Raw genomic sequence first — 12,738 nt, 5'->3', positions numbered from 1 at the left:
AAAGCTGCAAGGAAAGAGCACTCACCAGAAACCCCTGCAGACACCAGAGGAAATGGCTTCTAAAGCAACAACCCAAGCCTTGAAATAAAGTGTTAGTACCACAGCTCATTACAAAAATTAAACTCCTTTATTTGGGAAATTAGAAAGGCTCAAAGTTCACAGATCCTGCACTTCATTTCCCAGGAGAAGAGGTGGGACAGCTCGGCTGGACTGCAGGGAGGTGACCAATGGTGCTTCCTGGACTGGACACAAGAACTCCCACCAGACTGGGCACACCGGGTTGTCACAAGTTCCCAGTTCTTGGTCAGGACCTTCATAGCCCAACTGTCTTTCCACAGGTTGGCACCACGAGTGCCTCCCTCCCTTCACAGTGGGGACGAAGAGGGTGTGGCCTACAAAATCCAATTAAATAAAGCAACACAAGGGCCAGGGCAGGAAACTCACCGGCTCAGCAGGGAACACCTGCCCAGGGGTTCATCCTCACTGGAGCCACTTCTCCTGAGCAGCTCCGCCAAGCCTTGCCTGCCCTGGCATCCAGAAACCAGCAGGACACAGCCCATTCCTATAAGTTCATGTGGAAGCTGGGACTCGGAGGCTTCTCCTCGTGCACTGGCAGTGGTTTGGGCTTGGCCAGAGATGGTTTTTGGCACGTGGTGTCTGTCAGGGGAGGGTAGTACTGCCTGTAGCACAGGTATGCGAGCACCAAGCCCATGGCTGAGCCAACCAACACGTCTGTGGGCGAGACCAGAGCAAAGTTAATGGCCCTTCATCCTCCCAAGCCTTGTGATCAATTCCTCAGCAGCAGCTTTTCTGCTAGACCCATAACCTGACTTGGCTGTAAAGCCAAGCTTGGTATATATTTCAGAACCACAGAGCAAGGCATCAGTTCCCTGCAGGTGGCACCAAAATTGCCACTGGAGGAGTCAAAAAAACCCCAACAACCCCAAGCTGCTGTTGGGGGCTCTGAAGACTTCTGTGGCACCAGAGCCCCCGTGCCTGGAGTGCCCTGCTCAGGGCAGGTGCTGAGCCCCAGCCAGGTGCAGACGCTGACCCACCTTCCCAGTGGTGCTTGTAGTCGCAGGTGCGGGACACGCCGATGAGGGTGGCCAGGAAGAGGGGGACCAGGAAGGCACAGAAGCGCAGGGCCCGGCCCCCCCGGCCCGGAGTGAAGCTGTGCAGCTTCCCTGCCAGGTAGAGGGCGGAGAAGCCAAGACCAGCAAAGGCAACTGGAAGAGAACAGAACAGTGTTGGTTCAGAACAGCTCCAGGCTTTACTGCCAGACCCTCACCCTCTGCTGCTGCGGTGGCTGTGAGAGGCCTCTGCCTGTCCCTGTGAGCCAAGGCAAGTACCAGCTGGGAGTGGCCTGAGACTGATGGATCCAGAAGCTGGTACCTGGCACACACCCCTCCTTCTGGGGTTACACACAGCTTGGGACCACATTTCTCACCCCATTGCTTTGCAGAGGGAAACATGAGTCCCCTGACCACGTCAACGAAAGCAGCCAAAGCTGTGGGGTGCAGGAAAGCAAACCCAAGCTGCCCTCCCCGTGGGTCCCAGGGCTGCAGCAGGAAGGAGACCTGGAAAACTCACAGGAAGCGTGTCCGCTGGGGAAGCTCTTCCTGCCCTCGGTCACCCTGCGGGCGTCCCCCGTGCACACCAGCTCGGCGTTGGGCCGGCCGTCCGGGAAGCAGCGGTAGAAGAAGTCGGGCCGTGGCCTAGGGCAGGGAAGTGAAGCTCAGGCCCTCAGGAGTGGGCACTCCCAGCACCCAAGGAGCAGCAGGGAGCTGCCCGTGCCAACGTGACCCCCCCAGCGTGGGCCTACATGAGCCCGTCTGAATGATGGCCTGAGACAGCAGCTCCCCAGTGTTTTTTCTAATTCTAAATTGTCTTTACAGCTAGAAAAAAACACATTCTTTCCAGGCTGAGCATGTCCAAGTTCAGCTCCTGGCCCTGACCTGGCTATTGCAGCCCTGCCCGCCCCCGCCCTCCCCGCACAGCGCAGCTGGGAACCAGCCAGTCCTCACCTCCCCACAACGAGCTTCAGGGCGTTTGTAAAAACCCCGTTCAGGGCAAGAGCAAGGCTGGCAGCTGAGAGAGAGCAAAAGGGTCACATCAGCATCATCCCCCCCCTGAAAATGCAGCACATTCAGGCACGGGCAGGGCTCAAGCTGCCTTTCTCTGGGACAAGGAGCAGCTCACCAAGGCAGGCTTCCCTCGTGTCCTCGTGGTCAGCGCCCATGAACAGCCTCGCCAGGATGATGAGCAACAGGGGAGACAGAAATGTGATGAACTGTGCAAGAGAGGGAGAATTTTGGGTGTCAGTGAAGCAGGTTTAAGTTTCCACCAGAACACAAGAAGGCTCTGAGTACACTTCCCTTCCCCAAAGCCAAGCAGCAATCACTGCAGTTCCATCAGAACGCAGACCCCCACCAGCTGGATTTGCAGCAGCCCCTGATCAGCCCAGCATATCCTTTGGTTCTCAGACAGCTCTTCTGGCAGAGTGCTGCTCTGGCTGGTTACTGGGGGTGTCCCCAGGCACAGCACCTCAGCTCTCCCCTCCCTGCAAGCCCCAGCATTAGCACTCTGTCAGCAGCACCCGCGCTCTGTCAGCAAAACCACAGGAGCTGCTGATTCAGAGCAACCAGTTATCATCATCCCCATCTCAGCCCTGGGGGATTTCACCCCAGGACATCCTCACCACGGCTGCCAGGCTCCCATGGACTCTGTTCCCACCTGAACTCTGGCATGTGTTCTGCTTTACACTGCCTGTTCCAAATGCTTTTCTAAGGTTTTATCCCTAATGTTTAGTGGCCACCTCTTGCAGAAAATCCCACCTGCTGTTTGCCAGCTCAAGAGCCACAGCCCCTCACCTCCCACCTGTGAAAGAGGGCACCAATCCCTCTGACACACTGCTCTCTCCTGGAAATCCAACACAGAGTTAGTCAAACTCTTCTAACCAAGCCTGGAGCCGTAGGGAAAACATTTGATAACAAAATGACAATAAATCTCTGCTAAAAATAGCTGCTTACAAGGAAAACATTCCTGATAGCAAGAGCTGTGCTATCTTCCACGAGCCCAGGAATTTAGACGTGGAACAGATTATGGACAACAGTGCAAAGTCCTCATTGTTTATGAACCTCAAATCCCAAAGGCAAGCCTGGATGGTAAAGCCTCAAAATATGTCAGAAATCACTGTATGTTTGGCCTCGCTGGTACTAATCTCACAGAATGGGTGGAAAGGAACCACTGGGGACCATCAAGTCCAACCCCTCTGCTCAGGGTCCTCAGAGCACATCACCCAGGATTGTGTGCAGATGGATCACGAGTATCCCCAGGTAAGGAGACTCCCACTGTCTGGGCAGCCTGTGTCACTGCTCAGTCACTCACACAGGAAAGTTCTTCGTCGTGTTCAGGTGGAAATGCCCATGTTCCAGCCTGTGCCTCCCGCCCCACTGAGCAGAGCCGGGCTCCATCCTCACAGCCCCTCCCTTCAGCTATTTATCCACATGGATACAAAATCCTGCACTTTCTGCAACGTGCACTAGGAGCTGCAGGTATTGCAGTACAAGCCTTTAGCAAGCAGCTTCGCTTTAAAAAGGAGAGCTTGTAATTTAAGAACAAATCCAAGTAAATGCAGGAAACACTGGCACGGGCTGCCCAGAGAAGCTGCGGATGCCCCATCCCCGGAACTGTTCACAGACAGAGTCTGTAGGGCTTGCTCTGCTGGAGGGGGGCATCCCCCGTGGTGGGAGGGGCGAAACGATCTTTGAAGGTCCCTTCCGACCCCCACCACTTCACCAACCCGCCGGACTTACAAACATGAGGAGTGTGGGAACGCGGTCCACTTCAACGTACGGGTTTTTGTAGAGCCACATCTCCTCGGGCTGCACCACGCGCTGGAAGGGCGGCACGAACTCCATGATCCTGGAACGAGACAAGCCAGTGAGCCCCGGGGCGGGCGGCGGCGGGCGGCGGGCGGGGGTCCCGCACCCACCCGAAGGCGGCGAGCAGCAGAGCCCGCAGGGCGATCTCGGCCGCCAGCTCCGCTCGCCGCATGGCCACTGCCCGGCCCGAGGCGCCGGGGCGGGGCGAGCGCAGCCCTGCCCGCAGGAGCGAGCCGAGCCGGGAGTCCCGTTATCCCCCCGCCCCGCCACGCCCCGACACGGAACTGACTCATCTCAGCGTTGGAACATTCAGAACCATTTATTGAAGTCAACCTCAAGCAAAAAAAATTCAGATCAGTGGAATGTCATTAAAAACCTTTCCAAAGGAATCCTCACGGAAAAGCAAAGGGGAAAGAAAAAAAAAATTTAAAAAAAGGGAAAATAAACAAAAAAACCCAAACCAAAACCCAAAAAAACCACATCTGAATTCCAGAGTATTTGTAAAATAAAATAAAAAAGGCAACATCTCAGTAGATAGAATGTACAAAAATTATATGTTCTACCATCACACACAGTCAGTAAGAAGCTAAAATATTACAGGCAAGTCTCGATACGCTCTACCTAGAGGACAGGAGCTATCTATGTACAGGGAACCAGCTTTACAGGCTTCACACTATGCAAGAGGACAGAGGCCAACACAAACCCCCCAAAATATTGGATATCTCAAAGTCTATGCGGCAACATCAAGTCATGATACAGTAATGCCCCGTGGAATCAGACACTCCTCGGTAGTGTCAGGGCTGCGTCTGCGTCCAAAAACTCTTCAATACCGACTTCGGTGAATATCGATGCTTTGCTAGTAAAGACTCGAGTGATCTCGTTAAAATAACATTTCACAGAATCTACAAAGTTTGTTACAGATAAACAAAGTCTACAGAAATAACGACTCTACGAAGGTCCATCTTACAGAGCACGTGGGGATGGAGACGGATCCGCGGGGATCTGTGTTGTGCAACATCACTCGCGTGGAGACAAACGGGTCGGGGTCCTCACAGCACCCCGAACGCAAACCCCAACCCCCCGCCTCAAACGGGACAGGGTCACCCCCCCCGGGGGCTTGTTGGAAAAGGAAAAGTGACACCAGAAATGAGATACAGATCCACCCGGAACAGGGAGCGTAGGGGTTCTTCCAGTCTGGTTATGACCCAAGAGCGAGAGAGGACTGCAAGGTGGGGGGCTCCCAGGGACCCCACACAGCTGGGATCTCCAGAGGGACCCCAGGCAGCCGCCTGCCCCTGGAGCTGGTGGTGGCACAGGGAGTGGTAAATGGCTTTGGCAAATTCGTACATGTTTTCCCTTTTTTATTCACATTAATCACAGCAATCCCCTACACAAAGCACAGTTCCAGCTCCCTATCTCCTGCTCTGGAGCAGCAAGACCCGTCCCAGGGGAACACAGACCTGAGCTGCTCACTCAGAAATACGGTATCACAAGGGAACACCTTTACTTTTCTTCCTGTTTTGCCCTTTTTTTCCCCCCCCCCCTCCTTTTTCCCCTCAGAACAACACTGGGAATACATCCAACGTGTAGGAGTGTATCGTAAGTGCAAATGTTTTTGCTACACAAAGAGAAATGGCGGGGAAAGCTGACGGGAACGGGAAGCAAAGGGACAGCACTGCTCCAAGGTCGCCGTCTCCCACGCGACACCTGGTGAACACACACCTCCGAGACAGCGGCTTCCAAACCCTCCCGTTTGCCACGGATCCACTGTACAGCGGGAGCGGGAAGGAACTTGGGGGAAGTCAAGGACATTTTCAATGCAGTATACAAAAAATCATGTATAAATAAAAAAAAAAGCTGTAAAAGGAACCGCAGAGCTTCAAGTACATTAAACCCTGAATTCAATGAGGCAGAGGTTTCCATGTTAAAGTGACTTCTCCGTACCAGCGTCGGACCCCCCCCATCCCACCCTCCCCCCTCCCCGCCCACATAATTCTGTGAAGTTTCAATATATACAGATTTTATGCTCATTGATAATTATGCCTAGTAATTGTGTCTTTCCCATTCTATCCTGAAATTAAGATAAAATAAGGGTTTTTTTAGAAGAAAGGCCAAAAATCCACATTCCAGCCCTATTACTCCATTTGAACTGATTCTCCAAGACCATGTGGTGACCAGAGAAGGTGATTTGCCCACAAAATTTCCTTCCTGAGCTGCAAATGCCTTCAACAGTCTATGGACAGGACGAGTCTTTACAATAATCTGACAGCTACAACAGCCAATGCTTGCACCGTGTGTTCAGGAATGGCAGAACCAGCCTCCGCACCACTGGAATCACAGAATCGTGGAATTCTTGCTTCTGGATTAGTCTGGCCATGGGCTGCAGGATGCCTGCACTGTGCCCAGGTGCAGCTGCAGAGGAAAAGCTCCAGTAAACCACAAACCCTGCTCCCTTGGGCAGGGCAGCTCAGGCACTGCCCAGCTGCCAGAGCTGGAGGCAGAGGTCACCAGAAGTGTGGGGCCACCCCAAAAATTTAACACAAAAGTAAGGGAAAAACATGCTGGTGTGTTCCCGTGAAGGAACAACAATGTGCTGGGACAGCACACTGCAGTTCGCCACCAAAATCACCAGTTCTGTGGATTTCCTCTACATCTCAGGATGAAATGACCCAACTATCCAAGATTCCTTATTTTGGAGCCCACACAAATTAATTCAGCAGCTGCCTCCCACTCTGCTGAAGCCAAACCATCAGAACAGCTGTGCAATCTTTTCCTTACAAAGAAGCTGCTCTAAGCAACTACATTCTGGTTACTCAGTTCACAAAGACACGGTTAAAATGTGCATTTTAACATCTCAGTCTGGCACTCAGAACCGCCCCTGCAGTCACCAAGATCCTCTGAACTGGCCTTTTCTCATCTAACAGTGTTAAAGCTTTTTGAAAGACTCACCTTCTCTTCAGTTCAGAGTTTTGTTCACAAACTGAACAACCTCTCCTGTTTTCCCTTCTGAGTCCAAGCCCAGGCGTTGGCTGCTACAAATCATTTTTGTGTGGAAAAAAGAAGCATCTCTAAGAAGTCTGAACACAAAGTGAGCCAAGACATCAGGTGGCACAGGAGGAGCAGCAGCCTCCATCATAGCGTTTGAGAGTTCTAAGCCTTCTGTGCCCACCCTGTGTCCTGTGCCCTGGCACAGCACTGTGGCACCTGTTCAATGCTCCCGAGGTGTCCTGGTGCTGCCACAGCACGTCCCTCTGCTCAGCAGGTCACCACGGACACAGAATGAACGGAGCAGGTCAGTGCACACACACAGCAGCACAGTACCAGCAACACATCTGATATATATAAATATATCAGCTGATACCTGCGATATCAGAATGCTCTGACTTCAGAGAAAATCACTGAACATTATCAAGCTTAATAAATAACAAAGTGAACACCTCAGGCCCTACAGACGTGGTAGCAAGAGCTGTGTTTGGAATTTCTGAGAAGGTTAAACATCCTCAATAAGAGCTTAAAAAGAGACATTTCTCACACAAAAAGTTAAGAAAAATAAACTCATTTTTGTAATTGTTTTTCTGTAAAAATACCAAAATCCAGCACTGCTTTCCAGCAGGGTTAGTGTTGGACCCTCACTGGAGCATGGCCCAGAGCAGGAAGTGCTTCAGGGATCGCAAGAGCTGCTGCCCCAGGACAGCCCCAGACACCTGCAGGTTCTGTCACCCCAAGGGAGGTGTGGGCAGGTGCTCTGGGCCGAGTCCACAACAGCAGCTGCTCAGGGACTGTAGTGTATCTATCACTCTACCATTGCACACACAAAAAACTCCCCCTGGACAGCAATTTGAGGATGAGAAGGACACCAGGCAGAGGCAAGACACGTTCTAAATTCCACACAGACTTTTTCAGCCTAGTTTCTCGATCTGAGCAGTCTCTGTGTTCCCACAGGTTTGTGTAAGCAGCTTTCCAGGGACAAGGTTCCCTATTCCAAGGCTCAATTCAGCCAGATGCCAGCAACACTTGATTATTTTCAGTCCCCACGAGCAAAGGCTGGCAGGGAGTAGCTACTATCAGTACACAAGTCAGAAGTACTCGCTATACTGGGGCAGACACAGTGCTTGGTGAGATCGTGGGCTGGGGAGGGGGAAGAGCCACCAAAACTAGCTCCAGCCTGGGGACACCGGTGCCCTGTGGCTCCTTGCACAAAAAAAATGGAGGAATATAGGTTTTCTAAAAAAATTCTGGAGCAAGAGCCAACACAAGCCACTTTGAAAGCCTCACTGAAGGAGTCTGTCTCTCTGATTAACAGAGGAAATCCAAGACAGAACCATCTCCTGAGGCATCAGCTGGCTGCTGGGATATGGCCCCGTACCCAGACACAAAATACCCTGTTCATTGAGGAAGTGCTGAGATGCTCCTCAGCTCCACTAACAATGAAAATTAAAGTTAGAAGATCTCTCTCAACAAAACAATCTTCATTCCATCGAAGCCAACACGCACATGGGTCAGGTCCCTCACGTGCCCAAGCCTCCCTGAAGCCAAGGGGAGCCTGAGAAGGCAGGACTGAAGAATCACACTCAGTAACTGCCACCAAACCAGGCCAGATGTGGCAGATGATGAACCCACTGACAGGACTGACTTTAGCTCTGAGACTGGGAGCCTCTCCTGCCTGGGAAGGTTTCCAAAATAGGTGGGATAAAGAAATGGCCACTGTGCAACTTAAACTCTGAATTCTTGCATCTGTCTGCAAACACCCGAGACAGCTCTGGAGCAAGGAACCACCCTTTCTTCCCCACTGCCAGAGCTGGTGTTACAAGCACTTCCCAGAAGTCACACACCTGATTTCTCACAGGAAAAGCTTCACAATAAAATTCATAAGTAAACATGAGAGACAACCTACCTTCTCCAATGCCTTTAACAATAAGTACTGGAACAGAGGCATTTCAGAGCCACCTGGTCTGACACCCACACCTGTCTGTTTGGCATCTCAGTGTTACAGAGGGGAGGGAGAGGCTTTGCTCTTTCCATAAACTAGACACAAAAGTTACGTTGGCTTCGCTGTTTTGTTTTTAAAGACACGATGACTGATCAAAGCCAGATCTTCAACACCCTTTCAAAATTAAATAAATAAATATGTGGCTATGCTTTGCTTTCTACACTCAAAGAACATTATTTTAAACAGAATATTCTTTTCACTGTCAAATGGTTTACGGTTTTCTTCAAAGGCCAAGACGCTCCTGGTTTCCAACAGTAAGAGCTGCTGTAGCACATTCAAGGGTAAAAGAAAGACCAAACAACAAAAACCAAACACCACTGCCTGGTCCTTCTCGCTCAGGTCAATGGTCCCGTTCCAGCCCACACGTGACGGCTCCGAGGACAAAGCCGAGTGTGGCATTGCAATCTCTCTGAGTTCATCGCCTGTTGCCCCTCTTCTCCCCTCCCGTGTTTGTTTTTAACCAAATTCACTCCTTTGCCTCTTCCACAGCATTCTGTGCTTCCAATTTGCACTTGATCTTGCTCCAGTACTCGGGTGCCACAGGAGATTTGGGGTCGTGTGCGGAGCAGCAGAGGCGGCCGTCCAGCGCCGACGGCACCAGGGCTCCCTTCTCGTGATCCTTACAGAAGGAATGGGGGCAAAACTCACAGAAGGACACGGCAGGATTGCTACAGATGTCACACTGATGCCATGGACATTCCCACTTTCCTGAGGATGGGAGGAGAGAGGGAAAGGAAGCTGGAATTAGTGCACTTCTGAGACAGCATTGGCCTTTAACCCTCATTCCGTGCTGGATTGCTCAGATGAATGCAAACAAAGTTCAGAAAAATCAGCTGCTACTTCTGCTTCTCATGTACAAGGATCTGACTGAACACAGTTCTATTTTGTATTTTTTTAGGCCCCTCCGGGCCCAGAACATTACTGCATGCACAACCAGACCTTAAAACAATCAGATCGACATCCTTGGGCATCAGGGCACCGAATGTCCTTGCAAGACAGAGTTTGTTTTGTACATTTTCCTGATTTGTGAGCATCTCACATTACCCTGGACGCTGTGCTCCTCAGAGGGTACCTCCAAATGAAGCTTTAGGTCAGCCCTACACATGCTCCTGGCTTTGTTGGTGTTTGAACTGTCATTTGCTTGTGCTAGGACACCAAGACAGTGCTCATGTTTCAATCAAAATAAAAGTCTGATTCAAGGAGAGGAATAAGAACAACACTAAAAAGTATGACAAAGCCTCTGCTCACCAGTCCATTTAGGAGCAGTCCCCTGATGTATTGGTAAAAGCGAGCGGTATTGCAAAAGCAAATTTGGTGCACATAGTGCAAACAAACACTGCATTTAACATAAGTGAACACTGTATTTTATGTACACAAACGCTGCATTTCACCTCCAACACTGTCTTGTAGCAGGAAGGAAAAGTTGAGCAGGAGGAGCCATGTGACTGTTCTTACCAAAAGGTGGTTGAGTCAGGTTAAGGCATAGGAGGTGGTATGCTTTGGGACAGTCCTTCTTATCACACATGACCAGCTCTCCTCCATCTCCACACTGGAAACAGTTATCTTCATGCATCTGCTTCTGTTCTGTTTTTATTTTCCGCTTCTTCTGCTTTAATTTTGCATTTTTCACCTTCTCTTCATTTGCCGTTGCAAATGCTGTCTAAGAAGGAGAAAATCACAACACAGAGTCACTTATAAACCCTTGGCATTCAAGTTAATTCTGGGTTAATATTTGCATGAACTCCTCTTAAATGAGATCCATTTAAAATAGTTTTTAAGCTCTGAAAGCCAGAAGTGGTCATTCACATGTTTCTGAATTAACTTCCCACCACACACAACAGCATGGCAGGGCACACTATAAAATCTCTGGAGGCTTCCAAAGGTAGAAGGCATTAGACAGCCTAAAGAGTGAAATAAATCAAAACCCTCTTTGCCCTACAAAATTCCTGGATTTGGGAGAAGCTGCAGTTTCATCCACGTACCTTGGGACGCACTCCCAGGAAGCCGCTGCAGTTTTCTGCTCCGCAGTGACACTCGGTCCTGCCATTGCCCAGGCAATCCAGGTTGTAATTGAATGTTAACTCCATTCCTAAAATTTAAAGAAAAACAATTCACCCAGATGGACACTGAGGGAAGACAGGCCTGTGACAATGACATTTCATTAGCATTTGTTATCATGAGACCCCTGCTAAAACTGGAACATTAAGTGTCATCTCCACTCCAACGAATGACAAAGTTCCTAAACACTTCTAATATTAATAACTTCAAAGAAAAATATCACGATTCTAAGTGAGGAACTTGGCCACTGCAAGACAAAAGCAAATATGCCAAAGAGTGCCATCCTTTTACCTGCAGGAATGTCACAAAGAGCAAACAGTCCAACTCTAATGTCACCATTCACTGTCCACTTCTGTGTTTCACAGTTTGGGTTACAACTATGGTTCATAAAACGAGAGTAGTTCCCCTTTGGGCCAGCATCTATTATTCGGTCCTTCAAGAAAAAAAGACAAAGTTGTGTTTAGTACTTAGAAAGCAAAGAGGTTTCCTGCTGCAGAGTGACATTTGCTATCGAACAAGACACGGTATTCACCTTGGTCACAGTTAGCATATAAAAATTGGTGACACTGTTCTCATGAGCACGTTTGATCCGCAGCCGGCACTCCTCCTCGTCAATCAGCTCCCCAACATATTCATTCACAAATTCACCCTGCAAAGGAAAGGAGAACAAAAGTAAGAAATCTATGCATCCTAATCATGATGACAAAGGGAAGCAGCACAGAAAAAAGCATTTCCTATAAAAAAGACTCTGATCATCACAAAAAGCATTACCCTTTACTAGTAATAACGTGAATACCTGCACCAGGTAATTGCTGTCCAAGCAATACACCCACGCAGAACAAGAGACAGCCCTCTTCCTGCATTCAGTACACAAGTCAATGGTCAGGTCTATTTCAACCTGTCTGTTTTCTTTGAACCTTTCAACCTGCAAGTTCTCCTTCAAAGAGGACCATGCGACAATATTCATGGACTCCTCAGGAAATGGGAACTGTTACAGCATTTTCACTACATCACTTTTACTAGGACCTTAGTAGTCAACAAACTCAGAACATTTGCAGTAACACAGCTTCCATGAAACACAGATTTAAAAAGTTCCGAATTTAATAAAATTAATGGGCTAAACTCCAGGTTTAAAAGCAGCCCTCCAGGCCAAGAGTGTTTTCTAAGGAAAATCAGAAGAGCTGGGACTTGACTGACACCTCAAGACAAGGTTACCAATGCACTGGGCACAGCTGCTGAGGGGTTAAAACACAGTTCACTCTCTGGAGGTGCAGAGTGCAATGCTCTCTCCTAGACCCACCCTGAGGCTGTCACAGCCCTGCCCTGGGTCACGCTACCTTCTTAATGCTCCTCTTGGTGCGCAGGCCCCAGCCGCGGCGCTCGGTTTTGATGATCTCGGCGTCGGGGTAGAGCCTCTTGGTGAAGCACTGGTTCTGGCAGCGCTCCCCGGCCGGGCACACCTGCGGGTGGCACTCGTACTGCAGCATCCTGTTGAGGCACTCCGACTCCAGCCCGCACGGGTTCTCGTCCGACGGCTTGCAGTTACAGCGCGGGATCTCCGACAGGTCGGCCACCTGGATCTGAACCTTCCCGATCACCTTGTTGGACTGGGGAGCAAAGGGGGACAGCAAAGGATGAAGACAATGCACTGCGAACACAGAGGCAACAACTGACATGAAAAGGCAAATACAGAAATTATTTTATCCTGTGTTTTACAGTACTGTAAAGCACAACAAGAGATTGGTGAGAAGAACAGCAAAATGATTCACGTGAATTTCTCCAGGCTTCCACAGTTGAACACTTTGG

At 49.9% G+C, this 12,738-nt stretch overlaps 2 protein-coding genes across 5 annotated transcripts in view; both read right to left on the bottom strand.

The window, feature by feature from the left end:
• Positions 1–105: 105 nt before the first annotated feature.
• Positions 106–5,838, bottom strand: PLPP5 (phospholipid phosphatase 5). Of its 2 annotated transcripts, XM_066206450.1 has the most exons (8): positions 4,116–5,838; positions 3,995–4,069; positions 3,816–3,924; positions 2,200–2,290; positions 2,025–2,088; positions 1,591–1,715; positions 1,056–1,226; positions 106–732 (listed from the first exon to the last, which is right to left on the bottom strand). In XM_066206450.1, exons 1-8 carry the CDS (start codon positions 4,175–4,177, stop codon positions 563–565), a joined length of 867 nt encoding a protein of 288 aa, XP_066062547.1. In that variant the 5' UTR covers positions 4,178–5,838; the 3' UTR covers positions 106–562. The 2 variants fall into 2 exon arrangements, with proteins under 2 accessions (XP_066062547.1, XP_066062546.1); XM_066206449.1 differs by having other exon boundaries at positions 3,995–4,135.
• Positions 5,839–5,867: 29 nt separating this feature from the next.
• NSD3 (nuclear receptor binding SET domain protein 3) overlaps positions 5,868–12,738 on the bottom strand; it is a 34,647-nt gene continuing 27,776 nt past the window's right edge. For all 3 annotated transcript variants that reach the window (XM_066206439.1, XM_066206438.1, XM_066206440.1), the window contains 6 exons: positions 12,270–12,539; positions 11,465–11,581; positions 11,224–11,365; positions 10,857–10,963; positions 10,330–10,534; positions 5,868–9,582 (listed from right to left, as the gene is read on the bottom strand). In XM_066206439.1, coding sequence (XP_066062536.1) covers positions 9,341–9,582; positions 10,330–10,534; positions 10,857–10,963; positions 11,224–11,365; positions 11,465–11,581; positions 12,270–12,539 — 1,083 coding nt within the window. In that variant the 3' untranslated portion in view covers positions 5,868–9,340. The remainder of the gene's footprint in view (positions 9,583–10,329; positions 10,535–10,856; positions 10,964–11,223; positions 11,366–11,464; positions 11,582–12,269; positions 12,540–12,738) is intronic.

The sequence above is a fragment of the Chamaea fasciata genome, unplaced genomic scaffold (genome assembly GCF_029207755.1).
Source record: "Chamaea fasciata isolate MVZ Bird 193981 ecotype frontalis unplaced genomic scaffold, bChaFas1.0.hap1 SCAF_30, whole genome shotgun sequence".
Lineage (NCBI taxonomy): Eukaryota > Metazoa > Chordata > Aves > Passeriformes > Sylviidae > Chamaea > Chamaea fasciata.
Note: the sequence above shows the minus strand (reverse complement) of the source record. Positions and strands in the feature narration are given on the sequence as shown.